This window comes from Camarhynchus parvulus, chromosome 14, assembly GCF_901933205.1.
Source record: "Camarhynchus parvulus chromosome 14, STF_HiC, whole genome shotgun sequence".
Taxonomy (NCBI): Eukaryota; Metazoa; Chordata; class Aves; order Passeriformes; family Thraupidae; genus Camarhynchus; species Camarhynchus parvulus.
Window position 1 is genome coordinate 995,783 of NC_044584.1, and position 21,340 is coordinate 1,017,122.

At 50.3% G+C, this 21,340-nt stretch overlaps 1 protein-coding gene across 1 annotated transcript; it reads left to right on the forward strand.

Annotated features, from left to right (window-relative positions):
* The first annotated feature begins 796 nt into the window (after nucleotides 1-796).
* On the forward strand, nucleotides 797-19,434 carry NAA60 (N(alpha)-acetyltransferase 60, NatF catalytic subunit). Its single transcript, XM_030958117.1, has 7 exons — nucleotides 797-968; nucleotides 12,168-12,283; nucleotides 13,881-14,010; nucleotides 15,124-15,220; nucleotides 17,332-17,566; nucleotides 18,293-18,475; nucleotides 18,857-19,434. Exons 2-6 carry the CDS (start codon nucleotides 12,174-12,176, stop codon nucleotides 18,447-18,449), a joined length of 729 nt encoding a protein of 242 aa, XP_030813977.1. The 5' UTR covers nucleotides 797-968; nucleotides 12,168-12,173; the 3' UTR covers nucleotides 18,450-18,475; nucleotides 18,857-19,434.
* The last annotated feature ends 1,906 nt before the right edge of the window (nucleotides 19,435-21,340 follow it).

Genomic DNA, 21,340 nt, shown 5'->3' on the forward strand with positions numbered 1-21,340 from the left:
CTGAAGGGTCTGTGAGGAGACTGGGGGGGTCCCTGAGGGGTTTTAGGGGTCCAAGGGGGGATTTTGGGGGTCTCCGGTTGGAATTTGGGGCTCTCAGGGTCGATTTTGGGGGTCCCAGGGTTGATTTTTCGGGGTTCTGACCCAATTTTGGGGGTCCTTGAGGGGATTTTTGAGGTCTTGAATCCTCTGAAGGGTCTGTGAGGAGATCGGGGGGTCCCTGAGGGGTTTTGGGGGTCCCAGGTGGATTTCGGGGGACCCTGAGGGGATTTTGGGGGTCTCCAGTTGGAATTTGGGGCTCTCGGGGTCGATTTTGGGGGTCCCAGGGTTGATTTTTCGGGGTTCTGACCCAATTTTGGGGGTCCTTGAGGGGGATTTTTGAGGTCTTGAATCCTCTGAAGGGTCTGTGAGGAGATTGGGGGGGGGTCCCTGAGGGGTTTTGGGGGTCCCAGGTGGATTTCGGGGGTCTCTGAGGAGATTTTGGGGGTCCCGAGTGGAGTTTTGGGGGCCCCGGGGTTGATTTCGGGGGTCCTGAGGGGATTTTGGGGGTCTTGGGTTGGAATCTGGGGGTCCCTGAGAGGATTTTGGCGGTCCCGGCGTTGATTTTCGGGGTTCTGAGCGAATTTTGGGTGTCCCTGAGGGGATTTTGGGGATGCTGGGTTGGATTTTGTGGGACCCGGGGGGCAATTTTGTGTGTCCCGGAGGGATTTTGAGGACGCTCCTTTAATTACCCCTCCCTTAATTACCGAGCGCGTTCCCCGCTCGGCGCCGCCCGCGTGGCCTCAGGAGACCTGCGCGCCTCTGTGCGCATGCGCATTGCCCACGATCACGTGTGCCGCGGCCAGCCAATGGGGAGGCGCGTTACTGCGCGGTGCCCGGTTGAGGAAGTGCCGCCGGTGTCCGTGCCCGCCGCTCTCCGTCCGGTTCCGCCGCCCGGGATGTGCTGAGGGCGCGTCCGCCGCCCCTCCCAGGTCAGCGGGGAAGGCTCTGGGGGGCGTCTCTGTGCTGGGGACGGGGGCTGGCGTTGTCACGGCCGTTTCTCCCGGGACGGGCCGGGCCCGGCGCAGTCGCCATGGCAACCCGGCATCCCCCCCGCCCGTCGGGCGCGGGGCCCTGGGTGCGCTCCCGTCCTTCCCGGTAACGGTGCCGTGGGTGTCGCCTGTCCGTCCCCATTTCCGCCCCTCGCGGCCGGGTTTCCCGGGGAAGGCCGGGCTGCCCGGTGCTCCCCGCGCAGAACGGAGCTGCTCGGCCTTGCTCCGGTTCGTTTGTGGGCTCGGCTGGCGGTGTGGAGCCCACCGGCATTGCTGTGTCCAGGAGGAGCTAAAACGTGTCCGGGACAATCCGCTCTCGGTCCCCGGCCTCAGATTATTTCTGTGTCCCGCTGTGGGAGCGTTTCCTTGTGGTCCCGATGTACCCGAGTGGGAGCTCGGCCTGCTCCTGCCTGTTGGTTTGTCCCGATTCTCTTGTGCTACAGCAGCGCCCAGCCCGTGCTGGGTGATCTTGCTCAGCTCCTGACCCTTGGCCACGTTTCCTTGCCCTCTGGTGTTTAATTCACAGACACAGAGACATTAAATGCCTGCACCGACCTCAGACCAGACTCTTTTAGATGGATCTTGTTCCCCTCTCTGTTTATTCTGATAATTCCCAGTGTCCTCCTTTGCTGTGGCCACAGCTGCTCTCCCTGTGAGCCTGGGTGCTTTTCTTCCTTGCAGTGCTCAACACAAATTGGAAATGTTTGCATTCCTTCAAGCTCCATTTCTTGTCTTACCCACCAGCCTGCAGTTTTACTTGGCTTTTGGCATTGTGGGAGCTTTCTGCAGCTGCCAGTATTTTAGATTTTACCATCCTGGAGATCTGTGCCCTGCCCCAAAGGATCCTCAGCCACTTTTGCATTTCTGTTCCTCTCCTCTTCCATTGAGCCCTGCTGAATGGGCTCTCTTTTCACTGTGGATTCATCCTAAATGATTTTAATCTAATTAATTTATTTTAATCTGCCACAGACTCCCCTTAGTCCAGGTCAGTGTCCTCAGAAGCCTTTATGGGAGCATTTTGGGGGCACTGGAGCTTGGTGTGTTTCCAGATTATCCAATTGTCTCTTGGGATAAACTCCAGCAGGTGTGTCACAAGTGAAGTGAAAAAGAAAACAAACCAAAAAAAAAACCCCAAACCCCACTGCTGGGTGTGTCCCAGAGTGTGATAATTCATGTGTGAGCTCATTTACAAGATAAACCTGAGCATTTCTAAGATAAACCTGATAAAGCTGAGCAGCCTCACCCCCTCAGCAGCCCTGACAGGGACCAGGCTTTTAAAGCAGAAGGTTTTCTTTTGCTAAAAAATTGCTACAAAGTAATTCTGTTATCATACAAACTGCTCTAACCTGGTGGCAAAGGAAGAGCCATTTCTTAGTGGTGCTGAGACAGTTTTGTTTTCTCTTTGAAGCTGCTGTTCCTCTCAGCAGATTGTTTGAGGTGCTGAAGGCAAATCTCGTGTCTGACTCTCTGGGAAGTGGCTGTGCTGGGAATGCCTCTGCAAACCTGTGGCATTCTTCATTTTCACTTCTTTTCCCAAACCAGTGTCACTCCACACTGGAGTTGGATGTGATGGAACTTTGTGGGAGCTGCCAGTGGAATTCAGGAAATGCTCTTTACCCACAGAGCATCTGCATTTATTGTTATTGACAAACGCTGCTGCTTCTCTCGTGTCTGGTGTTATTTCTGTGCCAGTAAGGATGATCTTTATTTGGGGATGGGGTTTTTCTCCTGGTGGAGGGATTTTGGGGGGTGTTCTGAGTGCAGGGTTGGGCCAGGGTTGGGTCTGTGAGTCAGTGCTGGGCTCAGAGCCTGCAGCTGATGTGAGCTGGTCCTGCCAGCCCAAAGCCATTCTGTCATTTCCTGCCCCTGTTCCCCTCTCTGCCCCCAGCCAGGCACTCCCAGTGGGATCCATGGGGAAGCTGTGCCTGACTCAGGGTGCCAGCACTGCTGGGAATAGCTGAGCAATTCCAGCTGCACACTCAGGCACCTCCTGGCAGGGCTGATCCAGAAATCCTGCAGCTCCCAGGGCAAGGATTCCCTTCTGTGACCTGTTCAGGTGCTTTTAGAGAACCAATTCCTGTTCAGGGTGACAGCAGAAAAATCTGCCTCAGATCTGCACCTTGCCTCCAAAGTGGGGAGCCAAGTGCTGCCCAAAACCAAAACTCTCAGGGTGGGATCGCTCCTCCCTCCCTGGGTCTGACCTGTCACACCATGTCTGGGGGCTTCAGAAAGACTTGGCAAAAAAAACCACTTCAAAAAGTGTTGCAAAAAATCTTTTTGAGCTTCATGTTTCACTCTGTCCCCCCACCCACTTCCCTCCCTGCAGAGAGGTAGGAACAGGAGCTGCTCAGTTTCCCAACATCACCTTTTAATAAAGTTTTTAATTTCTGCTTCTCAGCTTATTGCTGTGGCTGTCAGAGCAGACAGCTGTGCCAGAACCCATTTTAAATGTTATTAGTTTAAAACAGCAGCAGTGGAGTTTTTGAGTTGAACATGAGAATTTCATGCTTGGAGAAAGGAAAGGAAAGAGGAAAAAGGAAGGAAAGAGGAAAAGGGAAAGGAGAAAGGAAAGGAGAAGGGAAAGGAAAGAGAAAAAAGGAAGGAAAGAGGAGAAAGGAAAGGAGAAGGGAAAGGAAAGAGCAAAAAGGAAGGAAAGAGGAGAAAGGAAAGGAGAAGGGAAAGGAAAGAGCAAAAAGGAAGGAAAGAGGAGAAAGGAAAGGAGAAGGGAAAGGAAAGAGCAAAAAGGAAGGAAAAGAGAAAAAAAAAAAAAAGAGAAAAGAAAAAGAGGAAAGGAGAAGGGAAAGGAAAGAGCAAAAAGGAAGGAAAGAGGAGAAAGGAAAAAGGAAAGGAAAGGAAGGCAAATCTTGGACAGGTGTTCACTTTGGGGCACTTGTGTGACAGCTGAGGAAGGAATGTTCTTTTGAAGCTTTTTCAAAATGTGTTTTATTTGAAAGGCCCTTGTTTGCAGTAAGCTCTGGGCAGCTGTGTTGGTGTCTCCTGTGAGGGTGGAGGGGCTGGGTTCTGTCAGTGCTGCTCCATAATGAGGACAGTGTGCAGGAAATGGAGGCAGCCTCAAGTTCCCTTCCCCACGGGTTTGCAGGCTGCATTTCTGGCTGTTTTTCAGTCACTACACACATTTTCTGTGTGGCTCTTTATTCAAACTCAGAAAAGGCAGCAGGCCTGCAGGTGTGATGGATTGTTTGGGGATTTTTTTGTTTGTTTTTTGGAGGAAGAGGAACCTTGCTGTGTATGAAATCTGCCCTCCAGCCAGGAGCTTGTTGTCAGTGTGTCTCTTTTGTGACCCCTGGGTTTGAACTCCCCACAGTGCCCCTGTCTCAAAGCAGATTTTCTCTTCCTCTTCTTAACAAGAAAAGATTTAACAGCAAAACCCTCTTAGAGATTCTTGTTTGCCATTCCCCAGAGGAGTTGCTGTATCTGGGGCAGCAGGAAGCCAGGCCCTGAGCTGTGAGCTTCAGAGACACTTCCTTTGGGGACTGGCTCCTGTGAAATCCACGGCTCCTGTCGTGTTTCCAGAGCTGTAAGGTGAAAGAACAGCCCAGAAAGTGACCCACATACAAAACATTAATGATTTCTGCTGCTGGAAGTCTGACAAGTCCTGCTCTGAGTGTGCAGAAGATCAGGGGTATAAAAGGATTTTCACTAACAGTAAGTGTTCTTTATTTCTAATAAATAACCACTGCTTGCTACACAGGTAGAAGTACATTTTACCTTCTCACCTTTTCATATCCTTTTGGGGACTGTTTCAAATCCTGATCCTTCATGGCAGGAGGCCAGAGTGTCAATGACAGTGATCCTGGGTGTTTGACTTGGAGCCTTTCAGTGCTGTGCTGTGCACACCTCGATGAGGGCAGAGTGGAAAATTGTGTGGAGCTCTAGACAAGGCACAAATCTGCTCTTAGAACGGCGTTTTCAGTATTTCAGAGCTGAGGAAAAATAGTCTGAGCCATCTGGGGTGAGTCTTTAGGAGGAGGGCTGATTGCCAGGATGGTTTGCCCAGGCTGTGTGTGACAGTGCTGCCGTCCTGGCTGTCACAGTTCAACATGCTCTGGCCAAGCTCTTGTAGCTGTTCCACACGAGGAGGGTGTAAAATCCAACTGTATTTGGTGTTAGCTGGGAGTCTGAAATCACAGCAGAAGCTGAGCACAGTGATGGCAGTGTATGGATGGATCCAAATCCAAGTGCCTGTTCCTGGTCTCTGTGTGCTCAGGAAGGAGTACACAGGTTGAAGCCTGCTTTGCTTCCTTCAAAGTTTACTTTTTAAAAGTAAATTTGCAGAGTAAAATGATCCAGTTGTTACACTTTGGGCTCAGCTGTGTGTGTATTCCTGCCATGCTGGCCTGGCTCTCTCAGAAGATGTGATTCTTTATTAATTGGCTGAGGACACCTGACAGTTCACTGGTGCAGATGTTTCATCTCAGCCCAAGGTTACCCTGCAGCCTCCCTGGGGCTCAGGAGAGCTCAGCTTTCCTCACAACACCCTGAGCTCACTGCCTGTTTCCATCCTCCACTGTGGGGTGCTACTCAAGCACACTGCCCTGGGTGGATTTACTGGACAGGAAAGTCCAGGCACTGACAAACTCCTTTCTGCAGAGTGATGTCCCCAAGAGAATCCCATTAGTGCTTGGGATGGGCTCTGGGGACAGATGGGATCCACGTGGCAGGGCTGGGTTAAGCTGGTGTGTTCCTCATGTGCCAGGGCAGGGGAGAGCAGTTTTCTGCACAGGAAGAAGCTGCTATTGAAGGAATTTAAATATTGAGGAGCTCCAGTATTGAGCTGGTGCACAGCCCTGAGTGACCTGGAGCCCACGAGGGGCTTGGAGGCTCAGTGCTTTTGATTCTGGTGGAAAAGGCAGAGAAATGTGGATCAAAAGGTGTTCTGGGCTGTTGTGAAGTCCCATAATCAGGGCCTGCTTCCCCCCACAGTACTGTGTGTTTTTCAGACCAAGGCACAGAATTTTGTCCCAGATTTCTCATTAAGAACCTCACTCACTGCAAGCCTCTGCCAGAGCAGGGAATGAAGGGCTGGCAGTGCAGGGCAGCACTGCTGTGGGATGTGCTGAGTGCACAGGGATGGAGGTGAAACCATCAGTGCTCAGTGTGTGACCGTGGGCTCCGGGCTCTGTGGGTTTTGTTAACAAAGTGGGGATGAGGGGAGCTCTGCCCTGTGGGGTTTGTGTGCTGCCTGTCCCAAAGGAACCCCTGGGCACTCCTAGAAGGAGCAGGAGCATTCCATGGATAAGCAGAGTGGCACAAATGCCCTGTCAGGTGTGTTTGCACTGCACACTGGCAGGGCTGGGGGTGTTGGTGCAGGCAGCACATTTGATACCCCAGCTTCCAGCTGTGCCTTTAGATCCAAAGGGACTGCTCTGATTGCAGGCAGGATGAAGAGATTTGCTCCTCACTGATGTTATGTGGGTCTGAGCAACCTGATCTAAGTTGGGTTAAACCCCAAAGGGTCTTTCCAACCTACATTTCTTTATTCCATAACCATACTTGAAGTAGTACTGAGAAGCTGTCAAGCCAAGTATTTAAATATCTTTAAAAATTTGGCTCCTGTTGCTTGGATAACGTTGCCCTAAGTCCTGGAAGTGCCTCTTTGAGATTCTTGGTGATGAATCCAGGATGTTTTGAAATGCAGTTGCACTTTCATTGTACTCAATGAAAGGAGCTTGGTGACAGAGGTGTCCGTGTGGAACATTCCCTGTGAGACCAGTAACCTAAAAACACAGTTAGCTGAGAATGAAATGCAGCAGGGAAATCTCTACTGCTTTGTGGAATTAGACTGGTTCAGACTGAATGGTTTCATGTAAATCAAATCCCCAGTGCCAGACAGCACAAGGTAGAGAGACTTAGAGCTGTGAGAATTCCTGCTCGTGTTCTGGAAGATAACAGCAGGTTGTGGCTGGTTTGGGTACTGTGGTGCTCAGTCACAGCTAAAATCCTGCATTTTGGTAGCTCTTAGGTTCTCTCTGGGCTTTGTTTGATCCTATTTACTTACAAGTGAGAGAGGATGTCAAATGTGATTAATTTTTCTTTCCTGGCAATGTGGTGTTACCGGGATCTGAGCAGTGTCCAGATGGTGACTGGAGTTGCAAACAAGGATTTGGTGGTGACACTGCAGCAGCATCTCTGCTGTGAGGGAACCAGGCACAGGGAAATCCATCTCTGTCCCTGTGTGCAGGGAAATGTCTAAAGTGAAGCAGAGGCCCTGTGACATGCCCTGCAGTGCTGGGCAGAGGCTGCCAGGACAGGCCAGCCCCTCCCTGTGCCCCGGGGGTTGTTTGGTGTCACTGCCCTTGCTCTGGCACAGCCCCTTCGTGGGGCATCCTTGGCAGTCACTGCAGAAACTTCATCTTTTCCTTCTGTGGAAGGATGGCAGATAATCCTTAATAATCCAGCAAGAGTGTGCTCAAAGTGAATGCTTTGAATTCCTGAGGGTGAAAATCTTCATCCTGAGTGTTTGAGGATCTGCACTGTTTAATGTTGGGGGTGCTGGGACACAGGGCAGGCTGGGGGTGCCTTAGGGACAATTATTGGCACCCTGAATGATGTCACCCATTTATAAACACCCACAGCCTGCCAGGCCTTCTCTTTATTCTTCCCTGCAGCTCTGCTGCTTTCTGTAGGATGAATTGATCTCAATTAGCTTTTAAGTAAAGTAAAAGGTATTGATGGACTTCGATCCAGCTTTGTTTCTGCAAGTGAAGAAGATTCCTTCACTTTGGCTTTTGTGTGAACACTAAATTTAAAGTCAATACATCCCTAACTGGGAATTAGAGTTGTAAACAATCCTAGTTATTATTTGTTTGGCTTTAGTCAAACCAAGATTACCTGGCTTTTATTCTGCTAGGAAATTCAGTGATATTTGTTGCTAGATGATAAAATTTTTATTTGGGAATTTCATGAGTTTATCTGCTCGGAAGCTGAAGTCAAAAATTAATGAAACCAGCATCTTGTTCACTGGTGAAATCCAACTCGTTTTTGCAGGATGCACAAGGCAGAAGCATTGTTAAAACCTGTCTAACAGTGCTAAACAAGGGAAATCTCAACTTGTAGAACCACTTGGCCAGGTTTTTGTAGATATGGAAGTGCTGAAGGGATTTTCAAACACGTTTAAGCAGCTGTCTGCCAAAGCATCACACTTTATCCTTCATTTGAGCACCCTGCTGGATTGAGTGCCGGTTCTGTATGGCTGCCTGTCTCTCTAGAAGTGTGACCTTATGTAGATTTTATTAGGATTTTTATTTTTTTTTTAATACAGAAGCTCTAAGAGGGAATGAAAACCTCCTCCTGCTCTTGAGAAAAGCTTGAGCTGTCTTAGCTGTGAAGCATGTGGTCCATGTAAAGAAACTGTTCCTGCACCTGGCTCTAAACAAGAGCTGCTCCTTGTCCATGGGCTCAGGAGGTGCTGGTGGTGGGACTGGCAGTGCCTGTGCTTGGCTCCATGTGCTGAGTGGGCAGGGACAGCCCCTGGAGGCCCTGCCATGGCTCTGCTGCCTTTTGACACAACTGTGAAATGCTGTTCTTTAGCTCATTATAGCTTATTGATGCCAAAGATTCATGACATTGTTTTTAAATAGCAAGTTCAGGCCTCACAATGTACTTTAATTTAAAATTGTATGTCAAATTGGCTTGTTTAGTGATGCATTTACTATTTCTTTTCATCCAGCTTCCATTACTGCTAAATATTTGTCATAAGAATTTCCCAGGTTCCTCTGAGCTACCAAATACACTCGAGGCCAAAACATTTTGCTAGATTTGTTTCAATAGAGCAAGGCCAAAACTAGTCAAAATGCTTAAAACTTTCCTGTATTTTTGAAATGGATTTGTTGTGCATTAATATCTGCAGGTTTTAGGTAAGAAAGGGAATTAAATGCTCAGTTTCTAGCTCTACTTGCTCCTGACTGCAGGATTTTGTAAGAGGCTGTCCTCAGAGCTTTTCCAAATGTTTATCTGCCCAATCCCTTTGTAAGCATGAAATGTTCAATAAAATATGAAAAGTTGGCTCATTTTCTAATCCTCCTGAACAAGTGCTTCCTGTTTGGACAGAAGGTGAGGTCGCTGTGCCCCCAGGAGGGGACAGTGGGTGATGCTGGCCACATCCTCCCAGACCGTGGCCAGCATGGGAACCAAAGGCTGACATCTGAGAAAAAGATATTAAAAGAAATAAGATAACTTCACTTTGGCTTTCCCAAGTGGCCATGGGCACCCTTTAATTCACCACATGCCCCTGGAGCCTGCATTTGGCTTCACAGGAGCCACCCTTTGGTCTCACAGGTCAGAACTTGTGTTGTCAGTGTTGCTGCCTCTAAACCCCTAAAGGCTCTTTTAACTTCCAGGGTTTTGTTTTACACTAATAGTGCTTTTGGTTTATTTTGTGCTTTCAAACATGTATTTTGTCGTCTTAAGTTGGCTCTGAAGGTGATACTTGGGTCGCTGTGTTGGCTGAGATTGAGTTCAGGAGTTTGTGCTGAGGACAGCGTTGCCACAGGCTGTGCCCAGGGCCGGGACCTGCTCTTTTTCCTGGGGCTTTTTCCAGGTATCCCAGCAGACCCAGAGGCTGTCACCTGGCTATGAAGGGAATTTATTTGCCTGGAATTTCTTCTCTCTTGATCCCAGCAGCCACTTCCCACAGCTCCTCCAGCAGCAGCGACACCTGGCCAGGAGGAAGGGACACAGCTCTGCTCTCCTGAACCCCAGGGCAGGACACAGTGCCAAATGGGTGTCCCAAATGTCCTTTAAATGTCCTGGAGCATCTGGATTGAGTCCCTGCAAACACAACCAGCCGTGGGTGTCTGAATTTGAGGGGAGGGGGATTATCCTGTTCAACAAAACAGCCATGGATTACTTGATGGAGGCTGGCTTCAGCTCCAGGATAATGTGTAATGCTTGCCCAGCTCTTTGAGAACACGGTGTTAAATACACACGGACTAATCCTCACAGGAATGTGTCCTGTGCTGCCCTGCCTTTTCTACTCATTAGCAAAACCGTGGCTCTGGCATGGTGGTTTCATTTCTCTCTGATTTATTAATGCTGAGAAGGGGTGTTCCCTTACAGGAGCATTGAAACTTTGCAAGGAAAACGATCCTGTGGTGTCACAGCTCTGAAAGGGCTCAGCAGGGCTGAGACTGGGGTCCACAGCATCCAGAACCAGTGGTGGGGGTCAGATGAGCCTCAGCCAGCAGATGCTTGTCCTTCTTTCTTCAGGGTCCCTTGGGGTGAAGCTGAGGCTTTTAAAAGGTCACCAGAGGCTGGGGGTGGGGAGTGTGTGCACCACTGTGACAGGATACAGATTCCAAGTTGGCCTCTGAGGGCTTGAGCCAATTCTGGGAGTGTGAAAGAAGTTGTAAAGGCAGCAAGGAGTGCAGGTTTTGTAGGGGTTTAAATTGTTCTGAAACTGGCACCTGGGCTGAGTGTGAGTGCTGTGGGCTGCTCAGTAAACAGGCAGCCACAGTCCTGGAACAGGCTGGAAAATAGCTGTGATGCTTTTTAAGGAATTCTTTGGAGAGGAACAAGTGATCCATTTCTGTACAGAGTGACTGTAACTGCCAGAGTAGAATCACAGAATATGCTGAAGGCAAGGGACCCATCAGCATCACTGAGTCCAACTCCTGGCCTTGCACAGCACACCCAGGGAATCTCACCGTGTGCTTGAGAGCTTGTCCAAGTAAGTTTATTAACTTTATAATTTATAATTCATTGCTAAATTGTAAGTTTGGCAACCTAAAATTGCCCAAAGTGGCAGTTGTAACTTTGCCAGTTACAATATTTGTGTAGAAGCTGCTCAAATGGCACATGCAATCCAAAGGGGAGTGTGTTTAAATCTGTTCCTCCTTGAGCTCTGAGCTTTAAATCAAGAGCACTGGAGAGCTGAGCAGCCCTTTTCACAGGAGGGCACCGACAAACGTTGCTCTGTGCAGCTTTTCCCTTATAACTTGGAACTTTGAAACCAAGACTTAAGACTCTTAAAATTGGGAAAAGAAAGTAAAAATTTTAAGTAATTTATTTTTGTTAAGGGCGGTGGCTTTGGGGTTTTCTAATTTGCATCCTGGTCTGGTTCTTTTACCAGGGAGGGTCAGAGTGAGAGAGATTAAGGAAATGACTCCTCCTGTCTCCACTCACCTTGTCTGTCTCATGTGGGGCTTTGCCATGCCTCAAATGTGTTCTCCAGTCATCCCTCAGTGCTACAAATGCTTTTACAACCGCTTTAGCTATCACTTGCTTCTTTCCCTCTGGTGCTTGTTAAAAAAGGCCGAAGACATTGCAGCAAATGTTGTGTTTGTGCTCAGCACATGGTGGCAGGGCTGTGGAGAAAAGGTGTCCTGGGATTTCTGCGTCTGAGTGCTCTGTGCTGGGCTGGGAGGAGCTGTGGCACTCAGGAATGAGGGGAAGTGAAACTAGATCTCATTTCACCAGCATAGGTTAAACAAGATGAACATTTTAGAGTTGGAATCCTCTGCATATGTGCTCACTGGAGATGGCAGGGTTGTGCAAGAGGACCTTCTAAACGTTCCCCTAGCAGTGCTTCCTTTTTAAGCTGTTTGTTCAGGTTTGTTTTAACAAGATGTTGGTGCTGCATGGACATTTGAAGAGCTCCATGCAACATAAGGTACACTTGGCAGGCTGTTGGCTCATTTAATGCTCTTTTTGGAAGGGCTGTGGCCACGTGCTCCTCACACACAGAGCCACCAGCCTGTGCTCCCAGGGACCAGGATGTGCCTGGACCTGGGGCTGGAGGGATGGTCAGGCTCAGCTGGGAGCTGGGCTTGCCCCGTGGCCAGCACAGCTTTGAGTTCTTTCTCAGGTCGATGTTTCTGTGTTTTGCTTCATCTCCCCTGAAAACTCACTTTCCTGGGAAATCCCTTTCTCCAGGAGAAGCCCCGGGTGGTGCTGTGGGATCAGCCCCAGGTGGTGCTGTGGGGTCAGCCCCTGGTGGTGGTGTGGGGTCAGCCCCTGGTGGTGCTGTGGGGTCAGCCCCAGGTGGTGCTGTGGGGTCAGCCCCTGGTGTGGGGTCAGCCCCTGGTGTGGGGTCAGCCCCAGGTGGTGCTGTGGGGTCAGCCCCTGGAGGTGCTGTGGATCAGCCCCTGTGTTGCAGCTCTCTGCGCTTCCTCCCTGCAGGCGTGAATGACAGAGGAGGTGCCCCCGAGCGCACTGACGGATGTGACCCTGCGCCTGCTGTGCCACGATGACATAGACACGGTGAAGCAGCTCTGTGGAGACTGGTTCCCAATAGAGTATGTGCCTGCTCTGGGGGCAGAGGGGTGAACCTGCACTGCTCCAGCTCTGTGGAGCCTCAGGGCTGTTGCCAGGACAGCAGCAGGCTGAGAATCTTCTGTGCACCGTGGTTAAATAAGTCAAACAAAAAAAAATCCCTAAGCTATAATTTTTTTTTCTTTTTATCCTTTTCTTTAAACCTATTTATATCTATTCTTAACTAAACAGCCAAAAAAACACCAGCAACTCACACCTATAACCCATCAAACCAAACCTAAACCAAACATTTCCAACACCAAAAACCTAATAAAAAACGAAATAAACCAAACTACAACCCCAAAAAAAACTTTCAAAATTTATCATCTTTTAAAACAACGAAAAGCTTTATTATTTAATATTATTTAAATTTCATTATTTAATAAATTCATTATAATTTATTAAATATATTAAATTTAATATAATCGTTAATTTAAATATTAATATTTAATCACTAATTTAAATTAAATATTAATATTCAATTTAAATATTAAATATTGTGTTAAATTTGGAATTAATAATTTTTTCCCACTTTTCTCAAAAAAAAAAAAATTCTCCCAAACCAATTAATAATTTCTCCCAAACCTACTTTCCAAAAAAAAAAACCTATAAAAATTCTCTCCAAAATTTACCCTAAACCAGAACAAATACATCCATTGGTGCCCAGTGTGGATCCTTTGGTCCAAAGGTCCTTTGCTGCCTGTACTGGAGTCATCAGAAACTTCCTGTGTGCACATTTGGGCAGGAAAATGGGTTCTGTCATTAAAGGGATGGATCAGCTTCTTGAGAAAGACTGAATGTGGTGGGAAAGGGCAAGACCTGCAGGAAAAAGGATCCCTGTGCTTGTGGAAGGAAGTTGTGTCCTGGAGCCTGGGGCTGGGGCAGCACCCTCAGAGCTGAACTGAGGGCTGCTCTGAATGTCCTGGGGAACTGAGCACTGCTCCTCCCTTACAGCTGATCTCAGCCTGCCCCAGGGAATTCCCCAGACCCACATTTGGTCAATGCCCATGGCTCCACAAGCACAGGAGCTTTTCTGGGGGACACTGACAGAATTGTGGCCTAAAGCATCCATACAGCTCTAGACTTCATGGATTTTTAACTTTAGCTTCATAGAAAATTCTAGCAGATTATAATTAAGATTGAATAAAATGTAACAAATCAGCAAAAGCATTCATAATATTTTGAGTTTGTAGATTTCTTTTAGAGGCAAGACATGCTGAACTCTCATTTGGAAATAAATGAACATACAGTAGTTTCCCTTTAGTAGCTGCAGAAGGAGGAGGAGAACTGGAGGCTGGTGGTGTGATGATTTTTTGTCCCTATCAATATGCAGCATATTTTTTACTTGTGTATCAAATTAATGAGATCCTTATGCTCTTAGATGAGGGCAGATGGATCTTGCATTTAAAAATAACTTGCTAAAGATGGATGTGAAAGCTCTGGGCAAAGACTGTAAGATGAAGATGTGATTCTCTTAGCAAGGCAGCAGGCCATTACATGAAGGAACCCACTAAAGGGGTTGCAGTGCCTGTTCCCATGGGCTTTGCACACCCAGACATTGGTGTTTGTGGTTCCTTCCAGGTACCCTGACTCATGGTACCGAGATATCACTTCCAACAAGAAGTTCTTTTCGCTCGCAGCCACCTACAGAGGCTCCATCGTGGGGATGATAGTGGCAGAGATCAAGAGCAGGACCAAGGTGCACAAAGAGGTATGTGATACCCTGGCCTTCAGCAGCACAGAACCCACCCCATGCTCTGGGCAATGGGCATGGACCTGTTTGGGGTGGGGTTTTTCCTGCCCTGCTCAGACACTTGGTCTGAGTTCATGTCAGGAGTGAAGCACACTCTGATTTCCAGCTAATGGAGCCGGGCTGAGGGGCTGTGTGGTACCACAGAGGCTCTTCCTGCTGGGGCATGGCCCCCATGGAGAGCTGAGGGATCAGATCCTGCAGGATAATCCCTGGCCATGGCTGGTGTAGCTGTGGGAGCACAAAACTCTTTTTTTCATAAGAGCTTCCTTAGCTGTGCTGGGTGAGTCACTCTGGTGACTTCCTGCAGAAACTCCTCCCTTTGCACAGTCCCTGTCCCAGGCCCTGAGGGGAGCTAACCTGTCTGCAGAGAGCTTGGACTTCAGAGATAACAGAGCTGGGAGGCCAGGAGGGAGGGAAAGAAGAGATGGTCAGTGAAGACAGCATGGGAAAAGAGCACTAACAAAAAAGGCAGGGGCAGTGCAGGGAGTGCCTAACTCCTGGAAGGCCCTCAGTGATGTGGTTAAACAATAACCAACATGCACAGAGCAGCACATGGGTCTCTTCACCTCAGCTGTCTGGCTTCATCTCAAAGCTCATCATAGTCAGGAGCTGCATCTTCAGCAACTTCTGCAAAAGGCTCTTGTTCCAGACCAGCTGAAAGCCAAGGGTTTATTCAGGCACTGCTCTGGGCAACTGGGGCTGTGGGATGTGCTCCTTGTCCTCCCCAGCTGACACAGCTCAGGTGCACCTTGCAGGCCACAAGGACTTGCTGGGTTGATCTAAACTCTGCTGGGTGGCTCCAGAGCTGGCACTTTGAATCATTCTGGTAAAGAAAGCAAGTTCTGTCCCTAAACCCAAGCATGGTTTGTGTTCTGCCTCTGGGAGGATGATGTGAAAATAGGAATAGCCCCATGCTTGGATATTTTAACTTCCATGCCAAAAACTTCAGCTAACACTGTTCAGAGAAGTTTCCTGCTTTAGCCTTGTTTTCAGGTGTTCAGTGCAGGGTTCTTGCTTTCTCCTGTGCCTCCCCAGGTACCCTGTTAAAAAACCTGTCCTATCTCTGTGCAGGATGGAGATATCCTAGCTTCCAATTTTCCTGTGGACACTCAAGTCGCTTACATCCTAAGCCTTGGAGTGGTGAAGGAGTTCAGAAAACATGGAATAGGTAAGATGCTGCTCAGTGCCAGCTGTTGGTGCATTTGCCAGATGTGACTGAAGGAGCTCCAGTATCTCCCTGCAGTGTCCCTGAGGGAATGGGAAAGGGTTACCTGTGACTGGTACCAGCAGGTGGGACAGTGCAGGTGCACTGGGAGCTTTTTACTGGTGTGGGCACAACACAATGTGCAAATATTTCCACAGTGCACAGGCATTTGTCAGTCTTGTTCCCAGGAGCCAGCTGAGCACACCAAAAACTCACACTGGTGCTGCTGAGTGTGTCTGAAAGTGTAAGAACTTCACCCAGAAGCAGGGTTTGAAATTATTTTCATTCTGGGTCTCAGCAGTCTGATCCTTGAGGCAGAAAACAGAGCTGCTTTTAATCTTTCATCTTCAACAGATAGAACAAACTGTGAGAAAACCACAAAGGGAACTGGAAAATAATGTAACTTGTGCCTGATTAGATCTCAAATGTACAAGTCAGCTCTGAATGTCTGCTGCCACATGCAGCTTTCCTGCAGCCATTTGAAATCCTGGAGTCAGAAAGGTTTTCTCTGTTTAGAGCAGTTGGGTTCTGTCACCAAGTGCTGCCCTTGTGGTGCCATTTCAGGCAGGATGTGGATCTCTGATCTGCAGAAGGGAATGGGCCAGGTTTGGCAGTGGACATGGGTATAACTCAGCACCTCCAAGTCCTCCCTTCTCCCCCAGGCATGTTTGGAGAGGTATGAACTTAGAGGATACACAAAGAAATGACCACAGAGTCCTTGGTGAGAGCATTAAAATGCCACTGGAGAGAATTTTCCAGTACAAAGAAGAAAGTGGTAGCTCAGAATGATCACAGAAGCTGGTAAAGAGGTCTTTCTGTAAAATTATGGTGGTTTTCAGTCTCCTCCTAATATCCAAATCCTATTTTTTTCCCAGTTCTATCTTGCTGGAAATTTGTCCTTTCAGAGTCAGTATTTCCTGTATCCATTCCATCTGCACAGCATGTTGCTGTGCTCTCTCAAAAACTTTGAGCTTGCACCTGTAGGAACACAACCTATAAAAAGCTGCTGCTGCTTTTTCTGAGACTTTTCTCTTGAGTTTTCCTAGTGGTGTTTGAAGCTGTAGCCTTCCATGCAGGAGGCTCTTCACTCCAGCCATGCTTCTGAGCACTAAAGCTCTGATTTGCTCTGATTTCTGTAAAAGGGTTTGGTTTTTAGTTCTCTGCTGTTCTTAAACCACAGGACAGCTGGATTTCTGTGAGGTAGAAGATTGGAATATCTCATAACAAAATGGAACTGCTCTGTTGGTGATGTCTCAGTGGTTTTTTGGTCTTGGCTGATACAGATTCTCACTAAGTGTCAAGAGAAAATGAAGTCAGTGCTGTTGACTTCTGCTCTGAAATCTTGTGGGTCCTCCAGGGAGTCCTGCAGGCCCTAGGGATTGTGAAACAGCAGCAGCCATCTCCCCTGTGTGTTAGTCAGGCTGAATCTTCAGGCTGGTGTTACCACACCTGCTGGAAGAAGCTCCCATGCAGGTTCTGCTGGGTCCTGCATGTTGAGGTGGTGTGGGTGAACCCCAGGGTTTGTCTCTCGGGGCTGGAGGATCCTCTGTACCCCTCTCTGGTTTTTCCTGCTGGCTGCAGCAAATGCAGGTTGGATGAGGCTGTCTCCACTCCTCCTTAGAAGGTGTCTTAAAATCCCAGTAGTTCTTAGATTTTGATTCAAGCTCAGCAGACACGATAGAATAACCTGCTTGTGAAGTCCTGTTTTGACATTGTGCTGCATCAAATGGCTTTAAAATAAATACATGTATGGGGTGCAACTGATACCACTGAAAATGAGTCACTGACCTTGCCCAAAGCCAGGAGCTCTCTGTTGGGGATGAGCGGTATTGACAAAGTTCTGCCTCATCCTTGTGGTTATTGAGTCAGAGGTTTGTGTCTTTAAAATCTCTGGGTTTTGAAGCCATGCTCATAGGTGAGACCATGTATGAAAACCATGTAGAAGGTCCTGTGAGAACTGGGTGGGGTTTGGGGTCTCCAGGTGTGTGCAGCAATCCCTGATTAGCAATCCCTGGTGCAGGAGGGCTCAGCTGGGCCCCACACACACTGTGATCCTGCTGCCTTCCCTTCAACAGGTTCCCTCTTGCTTGAGAGTCTGAAAGATCACATCTCCACCACTGCCCAGGACCACTGCAAAGCCATCTACCTGCACGTGCTCACCACCAACAACACAGCAATAAACTTCTATGAAAACAGAGACTTTAAACAGCACCACTACCTGCCCTATTACTACTCCATCCGAGGGGTCCTCAAAGATGGCTTCACCTACGTCCTGTACATCAACGGCGGGCACCCACCCTGGACAATCTTATATCCTTTCCCTGCAGGCTGCTGAGGGAGGCCAAACCCTGCTTTGGGTTCACAGCAGCAGAGTGTGGGTAGATGTGGGAACTGAAATCTGCTCAGCTGTGGGTTTAATCTGAAGCTGGAAGGAAGGAGATGTTAGAGTTATTTGATGTAGGATGGTTGGAGCAAGTTGGATGCCAGTGAGAGCGAGTGCTGGCATTAGGCCAAAGTTCTGGGTGTGCTTTGGCTTCTAGGGTGCAGGATTTAGCCATGAACAGGGCAGAGAAACCCCTTGGTCTTGTTTCCTGTGACCTGGGATCCCCTGTGAGCTTGGGCTGGCCTGGATCTCAGCAGGCTGCTCCCACACTGACTTAGGGGATTTGTTTCAGGTCAACGGATCATGGAGAAGAAACTTGATCCTTCCTGGGTGTAGCTGGTCAGTTCCAACCTCCCTGGGCAGAGGGATGGATTGCTCTCCTCACAGGATCTTCTGTGGAGTGCAAAGGGAACTGCTTCGAGGAGGTATTTCCTACACAGGCTGGAGCTGCCATTCCCAAAGTGCCATCCTTTCCAGGGCAGGGCAGAGCTGCCTTTGGTAGAAAGGTGGAGGCAGAGATTGCAAGGAGCAGACCTGACTGAGCTGAGCAGCTTCCACTGTGTGGGGTCCCTGCAGGCAGGGCAACTCCAGGAGAGATTTATGTTCTTTGCTAAGTTACAGTGTAAGTGTTGCTGTCCTTAACTGGTGGCCACTGACTACCTACAGCACATTGGCTCCACACTGGCCAGCCTGAGCCCGTGCTCCATCCCCCAGAGGATATACAGACAAGCCCAGAGCCTCCTCTGCAGCCTCCTGCCCTGGTCTGGCATTTCTGCCAAGAGCAGCATCGAGTACAGCCGGACAATGTGACTGACTGGGGGCGCACGGGAAGCCAGGTGGGTGCTGGGGACAGCTCCCTTCCCTGCCACGGCCACTGTGCTGTGACAGCTCCTGGGGTGAGCTCATTGCTGCTGTGGAACGGGTCTGGGCATGGCTGTGCTCCAGCTCCACCAGCAGCTGAACTCCTGCAGGTTTCATTTAAAGGGATATAAAATTCTGACCTTGTTTACTGGAGCCCAAACCCAACAGCAGCTGGAACCTGCTGTCCCTTTCCTTTTCCCAGCTGCTGCAGCAGCGTGCAGGACCCACAGAGTCCCAGCACAGTGACTGGAAGCCCCAGTGCTCCCAGTGCCATTGCAAGTGTCCAGGACAGTGGCTCCCCAGCACACCTTCCCTAAGTGTTTCCCTAAAACATTTGCCTTCTTTTCTTTCCATAGGATTGTTTCTCCTTCCACCTGACACCCGGCTCTGCACTGGTTCCAGTGATGACAGCTCTTGGCCGGTGACCCAGCCTCCGGACGGGATTCCCTGTTCCTCAGGGCCTGACCTTTGGTAGAGCTTCACCCTGGGGCTGCAGCCCCGGCTCCCCCCACGGGCAGGGCGGGCCTGGCCGTGCGGGCCCTGGGTGTCACACTCGGTGTGCTCTGGGTGTCACACTCGGTGTGCTCTGGGTGTCACACTCAGTGTGCTCTGGGTGTCACCGCTCGGTGTGCCCCGGGTGTCACACTCGGTGTGCTCTGGGTGTCACACTCGGTGTGCCCTGGGTGTCACACTCGGTGTGCCCCGGGTGTCACCGCTCAATGTGCCCTGGGTGTCACTGCTCAGTGTGCCCTGGGTGTCACCGCTCAATGTGCCCTGGGTGTCACTGCTCAGTGTGCCCTGGGTGTCACACTCGGTGTGCTCTGGGTGTCACCGCTCAATGTGCCCTGGGTGTCACACTCGGTGTGCTCTGGGTGTCACACTCGGTGTGCTCTGGGTGTCACACTCGGTGTGCCCCGGGTGTCACCGCTCAGTGTGCCCTGGGTGTCACTGCTCAGTGTGCCCTGGGTGTCACACTCAGTGTGCCCCAGGTGTCACTGCTCAGTGTGCCCTGGCTGTCACACTTGGTGTGCCCCGGGTGTCACTGCTCAGTGTGCCCCGGGTGTCACACTTGGTGTGCCCTGGGTGTCACACTCAGTGTGCCCCAGGTGTCACTGCTCAGTGTGCCCTGGCTGTCACACTTGGTGTGCCCCGGGTGTCACTGCTCAGTGTGCCCTGGGTGTCACACTCGGTGTGCTCTGGGTGTCACACTCGGTGTGCTCTGGGTGTCACACTCGGTGTGCCCCGGGTGTCACCGCTCGGTGTGCTCCGGGTGTCACACTCGGTGTGCTCCGGGTGTCACACTCGGTGTGCTCTGGGTGTCACACTCGGTGTGCCGGGTGATCGGTGTGCCCCGGGTGTCACCGCTCGGTGTGCATGCTGCACTGTCCCCACCTCTCCCCTTGCCTCGGTCTGCTCCTCCCACACCCGCGATGTCGGGGGTTCAGCTGCTGCTCCCGCTCCATCCACAGCTGCTCAGAGCAGCTGAGGGGGGGGTCATGGATCTGCACTGAAAAACCACTAAAATGGACTGGGAGAGCCCTGGCTGCCGGGGCAGAGGCTGCCCTTGCTGCTGGGGAAGGGGCAGCTGGGGCAGGGGAGAGGGAGGGATGGGAATCATGTTTAGGTCCTGCCACATCAGCTGTTGGTGCGTCCTGTGGTAACTTCCAGGGAGAGCAACTGCCTCGCATGAGAACCCACCCAGCCCCACCAGCCCTCTGGAGTGATGTAAAAAAAAGCATATAATTCAGGATGCATAAAGTAGAAGGCAGGGAATGAAATTGCTATTTCATAGTGAAATATATATGTATTATACTGTATAGATCTTTCTGCCTTTGTCCAGGATGGAATGTAGCAGGGGAGGGGAGCTGGGAGTGTAGAGTCTGGTCCAGAGCCCTTCTCCCTTCCTTGGCACCAGGCTGGACTTTGCAGGATCTTGAGGGATGGGATGGGATGTGTGCACAGCTCACAGCAGCTTTCCCTTGCTGAGGAAGGTGCCCCAGCTGTTCACTGTCCTGCTTTGGGCTGTGCTGGGCAGTCTCACAGTGGCCCTGTCCTGTCCAGGAGCCTCTGCCTGGACTGAGTGGCTCATGTGCAGCCAGGCCAGGGACCCTGCTGTATTCCCATGGCAAATCCCCCTTCCCTGGCCAAGGCTCTTCCGCTGCTCAGCACCATGTTCCTTATTCCAACCTCATTTTTCAACTGGGACTGGAGCAGAGGATCTGTGCCAGAGCAGGGCCTGGATGGGCTGGCACTGCCAGCTGTGGCAGGGGCTGGGCAGGCCCTGGGGGTGACACATGGCTCAGGCTGGGCCTTAGAAGAGCCAACAAGCACCTTGCAGCCTGGATGGGCACAGAAAGCCCTGTCAGTGCCCAGCCCCGAGGTGGGAGCTCACTGTCTCACTAATAAAAGGATGCAGGAGATGAGCTGCTCTGAGTGGTGCCAGGCTGGAGAGCAGGCAGCCTCAGGGGCTGGCATGTTGGGTGTCTGGGAGCAGCACCAGGCTCTTCTGGGAGGTGCTGGTCCTGCTGGGGCTCAAAGACAAGGTAAAGGGGTGTTTATGAGGAGTCAGGGCAGTGATGGAAAGCCCAGCCTGTGAGACCTTCAAGCCCCAAGGGGCCAGGGCTGCTGCCCTCGTAGGCCTCTTCCATCCCCCATGTCATGTCTGGCTCTCCTCTAGTTCAGCAGTGCCAGTGGCACTGGGCAGGCAGCTCCTCCCCAGCCCCAGTGCCTCCTCAGGGCCCCTGACACCCTTCCAGCCTCAGCTGTTACCAGTTTGGGGAATTTTTGCTTATCCACTATTACTTATCACATCTGTTGGCTGAGTTTCTTTAGCAGCCCAA

Bases quoted from the DNA above. Each gene is read 5' to 3' on its own strand.
- NAA60 (XM_030958117.1), top strand. From the start codon at position 12,174: ATGACAGAGGAGGTGCCCCCGAGCGCACTGACGGATGTGACCCTGCGC. The intron at 12,284-13,880 runs GTATGTGCCTGC...GGTTCCTTCCAG, and splicing joins GGAGACTGGTTCCCAATAGA to GTACCCTGACTCATGGTACC. The intron at 14,011-15,123 runs GTATGTGATACC...ATCTCTGTGCAG, and splicing joins GGACCAAGGTGCACAAAGAG to GATGGAGATATCCTAGCTTC.